Source organism: Lactuca saligna, chromosome 2, assembly GCF_052625555.1.
Source record: "Lactuca saligna cultivar CGN05327 chromosome 2, ASM5262555v1, whole genome shotgun sequence".
Classification (NCBI taxonomy): Eukaryota; Viridiplantae; Streptophyta; class Magnoliopsida; order Asterales; family Asteraceae; genus Lactuca; species Lactuca saligna.
In genome coordinates this window covers 39,804,104-39,811,072 of record NC_136418.1, presented here as the reverse complement: position 1 = coordinate 39,811,072, position 6,969 = coordinate 39,804,104, and the positions used below count along the sequence as shown (strand labels likewise).

The window sequence follows — 6,969 nt, the reverse complement described above, 5'->3', positions numbered from 1 at the left end:
ATGTACACAAATATGATTACATTCTAACCAACCCTAATCAACAACCATGCAGAAATATAAAATGGGACATCATTAAAATGAACTGTGATCCGGTTTTTCATTTTAAAAAACAAAAAAAAACATATATATGAACCACCTACTTCATTAAGCATAAAAACATTATTAAATGGAATAGTATTACAAAAACCGAAATAATATTTTGATTCATCTAATATATACCCCTTGCAAGAAATAGAAAGATAAATGGTTTAAAGTCTTTATAACAAAAATTTGTAAACTTCCATCATAAAACACAAAATATAACAATGTACTTCCATTTATTCTGTGTATTATAGCATCTTACTTTTATATTTCATTTTGCAATAAAAAAAAACTTTCTTATATTTCTATTATATTATTACTATTGATTATTGTAGTTCACAAAAGTTTAAATGTAGAGCTAAAAAAATTGTGTGTGCAAGTAGAATTTAGTCAAAACTTCGGGGGTGTTAATATAATATTATCAACTCATCTTGTTTAAGATGTGAATTTCTCTTCACCAGAAAACCTGAATAACCCTTTCACAGGTTCTCTGCTATTTTCCTTCGCCGGAGCAATCATCTGAAAGTGCGTTTTCACCCTATGCGATCTCATTACCACATCCGTCACCTTCTTATTCCGATTACATTGATCTAACACCTTGATCTGTTTTATTTAGATCTGTAGGCGTGTTCAAACATTTGCATTTGGTTCTGTAGTTGTTGAATCCCAATTCTGGTCATAATGGTAATCAATCTCATTGCATATCTGAATCCTTTAATCTTCATCTTCAAATCTGAAATCGCATTGGAGTTTCGGCGTCAATTGTGATCTCTTGATTTCTGGAGCGTAGATTTGGTTTCTAACTCTTTTTTTAATTTTCATAACAGGTTGTTCTAGCAGCATCCGTCACCAGTAAATCTGGAAAAGGTGATATCTTAATTTCATTTTGACATTTTCTCTATGTTTCAAATCCTACAATAAGATCAGATGTGATACAAATCTGTAGTTTTTCTGCATTCGAAAGAAAAATTTACAACCAGCTAAGAACGTTTTGTAGATTTAGTAGTGTTTTTACACTTGTATGTTCTAAATGAGTGCACTTATGATAACCTCCTTCAATTAAGCGATATCATTTTAATAGAAGCTGCTTTGAAGTTTTATGAATACTGCAGAACTTTCAGTTTCGTAGCTTTGCTTCTCTGAATCTGGCCTCGTTTGCTAATCTAATACCATATCGATGCCTATGGTCCAGATCAGAGACTATTCAACTGTCTTGTAATTCCTATCATTTGGCATTTTTATCTTAGTTTGATGGGATCATTGTTATAATGTGCAACATAGTGTGGAGACTGGAGAGGATCTACTATGAGGTGTGAGCCATAATAGACATAATGCCCCCACTGAGAAAGCAGTATACTGAACAGCCTTTGCTAATAGGATTCACTTTGGTTAATCTTTTGATTGCTTTATTTAGCCTCTTGTTTATATATAGTAAGAATAGTTCTACATAGGAACTATTGGGTAGCTTGTGTCATCAAATCTGTACAGTTTTTGTTAACTAATAATCATATAATCCTTCTACAGCTCTTGTTTCAAGGCAGTTTGTGGACATGTCTAGAATAAGAATTGAGGGACTTCTTGCAGCTTTTCCTAAATTGATTGGAAGTGGGAAACAACATACTTATGTTGAGACTGAAAATGTGCGCTATGTATACCAGCCAATGGAGGGTATATATCTGCTGCTTGTTACAAACAAGCAAAGCAATATTCTTGAGGATCTTGATACACTGAGGCTTCTCTCTAAAGTTGTATCCTTTTAGTTATAGTTTTCTTCTTGGTTTTACATGTAAAAATCTTACTATCTTGTTTAAAAGGGTTACAAAATCTTCCTTAACTCTGCATAGGTCCCTGAGTTTTCTGCCTCTTTAGATGAAGAAGGCATTTGCAAGCATGCATTTGAGCTGATTTTTGCTTTTGATGAAGTCATTTCCCTTGGGCACAAGGAAAATGTCACTGTTGCTCAAGTCAGGCAATACTGTGAGATGGAGAGTCATGAAGAAAGATTGCACAAATTGGTATTGCAAAGCAAGATCAATGAAACCAAAGATGTTATGAAGCGTAAAGCTAATGAGATCGATAAAAGCAAGGTAAGGTCAACTGTCAACTGTCAATGATTATGACTTTTTTGCCCTTCCTTTTGTATCTCCTCTACAACAAGTTCACCTTATTTTTGCAGATTGAGAGGGGCAAACTGGAAAAGGGTGGCTATTCTTCTCTTCAATCCATGAGTTCAATGGGGTCAATGGGTTCAATTGGAAGAATGGATAATTCTTTTAGCAATGATATGGGCATTTCAAGTGGTAATACATTTGGAGGTTCTTCTGGATTTGGGTTAACCTCTGATGTGGACTCCTTCTCAACCAAATCTAAAGGTTTGCAACTTTTCATATCAATCAATCAGATATAAAATTTGTTTTTGGTTAATTACTTTTTTACCCTTTTAGGTCGTCCAGCTGCTTCAGTTGCTGCTCCAGCTAAAGGCATGGGAATGAAACTAGGGAAATCACAAAGAACAAACCAGTTCTTGGAATCACTGAAAGCTGAAGGGGAAATGATTGTTGAAGATGTGGGCCCCAGTACTAATCCAACCAGACCTGCTGCACAACCACTTACTGATCCAATCACTTTTACAGCTGAAGAGAAACTCAATGTCACATTAAAGAGAGATGGTGGTCTTAGTAATTTTGATGTTCAGGGAACTTTGTCTCTCCAAATACTTAATCAAGATGATGGATTTATCCATGTTCAGGTTCTCATACTCTTACCCTTACTTACTCCCTTTCTTTTTATTATCAGGAGGGCGTTTACGTCTTTTTGCATAGACAAAACATTCACTATTCCTGCATTTCATATGATGGAATCAGGTCTCATTCTGTTATCTTTACCCCCTTTCTTTTTATTATGAGGAGGGCATTTACGTCTTTTTTGCATAGACAAAACATTCACTATTCCTGCATTTCATATGATGGAATCAGGAAAGCCAAAGGAAAGGAATGGTTCATTCCATTGATATGAAAAGTTCTTTGTTTTGTATAATGGAATGGAATGGACCATTCTTGAAGGAATATGATTTATCCCAAAATTGTCAATTTTTGTTTCTTAGTCAGGAAATATTTACTTCTTTATTTTTATTTATTTTTCATGGAATGGAATGAAAAATTACAGTATAACCCATTTTCATTTATGTAGTTTTTACCAACACAGGTTTTTATAAAGTTCCATTCCAGGGTTTCAGTTGAATTACAATTTTGTTTTTAAACATAATTAAAATCTTATTTGGGTTCTAACGAGGTTTTTATTTTGTTTAAATTTTATATACGTAATGAAAAATTTCAATATAACCCAGTGTTATGTATTTAATTTTTAATAACACAATTTTATCAAAAAAAATTCACGATAATCACTATTTTATTTTCTAAACCAACTAACAAAAGTATTCTGTATTAAAATTATATTTGGGCTCTACTGAGCTTTTTTTTTTTTTTTTTTCTTTTTTTAATTTTTTTTTACTTTTAAACTTTTATAAATAAACATATTAATTATAGTTAGATAATGTATAGAGTATAATCTAAAACTATGTCATATAACAATTCACATCAAAATTCATTCCATTCCTTCCAACCAAACAAATGTAATCACTCATTCCATTCCATTCCATTCCACATACCCTAAAAACTATAAAATTAAGACTAAATTACTGAAATCATCCCTATGGTTTGGTCAAAATTGCACGTTTAGTCCTTAATTTTTTTTGCACTCGGATCATCCCTATGGTTTGATTTTATTGCGTTTTTTGTCCCTATGGTTTGCTCAAAATTGCACGTTTGGTCCCTAACTTTATGTAAACGAAAAACGTAACAAAATCAAACCACAGGGATGATCCGAGTGCAAAAAAAACATTAGGGACCAAACATGCAATTTTAACCAAACCATAGGGACGATTTCAGTAATTTACTCTAAAATTAAATATAAAATCATGCAGATTGAAAGTGCAAACAACCCAGAGATCAAATTCAAGACACATCCCAACATCAACAAAGAACTCTTCTCCAATGAAAACATTCTTGGATCCAAAGATCCCAACCGTCCATTTCCAGCTGGCCAATCTGGTGATGGCCTCGGTCTCCTCAAATGGAGAATGCAAAGTAAAGACGAGTCAGCCGTCCCGTTGACTAGTAAGTCCCCACTCCCAATCACCTCTAAATTACCACTTTACCCCTATGCTATTCCAAAAACTTATAAAAACTTTTTATATACATTTAAACAGTTAACTGCTGGCCTTCTGTTTCTGGAAATGAAACGTATGTTAGCATTGAATACGAAGCTTCTTCAATGTTTGATTTACAAAATGTTGTTATTTCTGTCCCTCTTCCTGCTCTTAGAGAAGCCCCAAATGTAAGACAAGTTGATGGAGAATGGAGGTAAAACAATTCCTTATTTATATAATTTTATTATATTATATTCTATTATAATACAATAAACCACTTATACATGGATCTTTTTTTTTTTTTTTTTCCCCATGTGCAGGTTTGATTCCAGAAATGCCATGTTGGAGTGGACTATACTTCTCATTGATAACTCCAACCGCAGGCAAGTCTTCAATGTTCTTCCTTTTTTTTTTTGTAATATATATTTTTTTAATTTATAGAATCACGAGTTTGCTAACTATATATAAAAAAAATTATAGTGGGTCAATGGAGTTTGTTGTTCCACCAGCTGACACCTCAGTTTTCTTCCCAATTTCTGTTCGCTTCTCTGCAACAAGTACTTTCAGCAGCATGAAGGTACGCTTTCTACATATAAAAATTGCAAATTTTTGTGACACCAAAAAAGGTAAGACAAGGACTCACTTTCAATCTCTCATTTGTGTAAAAGACGTAAATACCCTCCCCATCCTCATCATCAAAAATAACCTTAGAAAGCTTCTCCAGTTCAGTTCAGTCATGTCCTGTGCAACAAACGCGTGCCGCGTTTGTTACATGGGATTGAACTGGACTGGACAAGCTTTCTAAAGTTATTTTTAGTGATTAGGATGAGGATGGTATTTACGTCTTTTACACAAATGAGAGATTGAAAGCGAGTCCTTGTCCCACCTTTTTAGGTGTCACAAAAAATTGCAATTTTTTTTAGTACACAGTATACAGACTGAATAAGAATAATTTACAGGTGGCTAGTATTGTGCCGCTAAAAGGGGGAGCTCCACCGAAGTATTCACAGAGGACTCAATTGGTAACCGAGAGCTACCAAGTTGTTTGATTGAAGTTATTTTATTAACATTCAAATCGATTTGTCAATTAAAATTCATTTTCATATATAATTTTTCATTCGGCTTTGGGATTTTAGTCTACACAGACATTAAAAAAAAATATTATTGTCTTTATATTTTCAGACATTATTCAAAATTTGAATTATAATCGCTTGATAAAGGACAGACCAGTAAGTTGTTTTCGTGATTTAAAGTGTAATGCTTTGTGGTTGATAACATTTATTTGAGTCGATAATTTTTTTTTTTGTGTTTTGTATAGTTACATAGGATTGGTAGAATGGTAGGTATAAGATTATTAGTTAGACGCAACCATTAAACGCAATCCCGAATAAAGTGTAACATACTCTTTAGATGACGAGATGCTGTTTAAAATATAGATGAGCATTTGTTCGAGATCCACAAGAAATTGAAAATTGTTCCATCTTGATAGAAGTGTTTATATGTTTTCGTTGGAAACAAAGTAATAGATCACAAAATGTAAAAATGATGTGAAATAAATTTTGAGGTACGTATTCATGCTATCAGATAATGTTTCAAGGAGTGATAATGTGATAATCCGTACCTTATCATTAGTTAACTGTAACACCACACCATTGTGCTTGTGCACAAAGTAGAGATGTTAATCGGGTAATTTTTTCGGGTTTCGAGTAATTCGGGTTTTTCATATTAAAAAAAGTAAACGTTACCCGACCCAAATTAAGTTCGGGTAATGCAGGTAGGGTTGAGTTTGGGTAATTTAGGTATTACCTTAAATATATAATTTTTTTTAATTGCATCTGAAAATAATTTTAATGAAATAAATACGTCGTACTTTATTAGTCTTGTTTATATAAATATATGAGGCATAAACAAATTTACTCAAACTTTGAACATTGCGATTTTTTATTCAATAATACTTGAGATATAATACTTGAGATATCAAGTAATCTTTTAACATCTTAATTTAATCTAATATGATGTTAAAAAAACAAATACTTGAAGATCTTAGTTTGAAAGTTTAAAATGTTTAAGATAATTGTGGCCATAAGTTTTACCATGTTCAGAAGTTTTGTCAAGATAATGAGTTTGTTAGTTGCAATAAAAACTATAATATATAAAATAGTTAAGTTTTAGAGAACATGATGATATATAAACAATTGATTTTAATATTGTTAGTGTCATACTGCCATGATAAAAGAGATTCATGTTTTACAATAATGATAGTTAGTTTAAGCGTGATCAAATAACTGCTACAGAGTACAAGCTCTACGAAAAAAAAAAATTAAAATAATTCGGGTAATTCGGATATACCCGAAACCCAACAAACCTACCTTATACTCGAACTGAAAAAAATCAGGTTACCCGAATACCTTAAAAAATTTGCACGAAACTTAATTTACCCGATACCTAAAAAAATCGGATGGGTAATTCGAACAACGGATGTTTTCCAGAGGGCTAGTACAAAGTGTGCTGTGATGGTTGCCGGTGGAAAAGAAAATGCCGCAGGGTAAGCTGCATCCGGTTGAAACAAAGTTACAAATCAACCCTTCATATTTCTTTTATATTCAATATTAATCATTTAGTTTGGTTTGAAATGTTTCTAACTTTCACATATTTATTTATTTATTAAATATCATAACATC

General features: G+C 32.5%; 1 protein-coding gene across 1 annotated transcript; it reads left to right on the top strand.

The window, feature by feature from the left end:
• Nucleotides 1-478: 478 nt before the first annotated feature.
• LOC145030880 (coatomer subunit delta-2-like) lies at nt 479-5,507 on the top strand. The gene is made up of 12 exons (XM_078979320.1): nt 479-606; nt 698-765; nt 909-948; nt 1,606-1,829; nt 1,926-2,168; nt 2,258-2,453; nt 2,526-2,830; nt 4,064-4,256; nt 4,349-4,502; nt 4,609-4,671; nt 4,769-4,865; nt 5,248-5,507. Exons 2-12 carry the CDS (start codon nt 763-765, stop codon nt 5,335-5,337), a joined length of 1,608 nt encoding a protein of 535 aa, XP_078835446.1. The 5' UTR covers nt 479-606; nt 698-762; the 3' UTR covers nt 5,338-5,507.
• Nucleotides 5,508-6,969: the final 1,462 nt, after the last annotated feature.

Excerpts from the sequence above, each read along its gene's own strand:
- LOC145030880 (XM_078979320.1), top strand. Across the intron at positions 949-1,605 it reads CACCAGTAAATCTGGAAAAG|CTCTTGTTTCAAGGCAGTTT; the intron begins GTGATATCTTAA and ends ATCCTTCTACAG. Across the intron at positions 2,831-4,063 it reads ATGGATTTATCCATGTTCAG|ATTGAAAGTGCAAACAACCC; the intron begins GTTCTCATACTC and ends AAAATCATGCAG.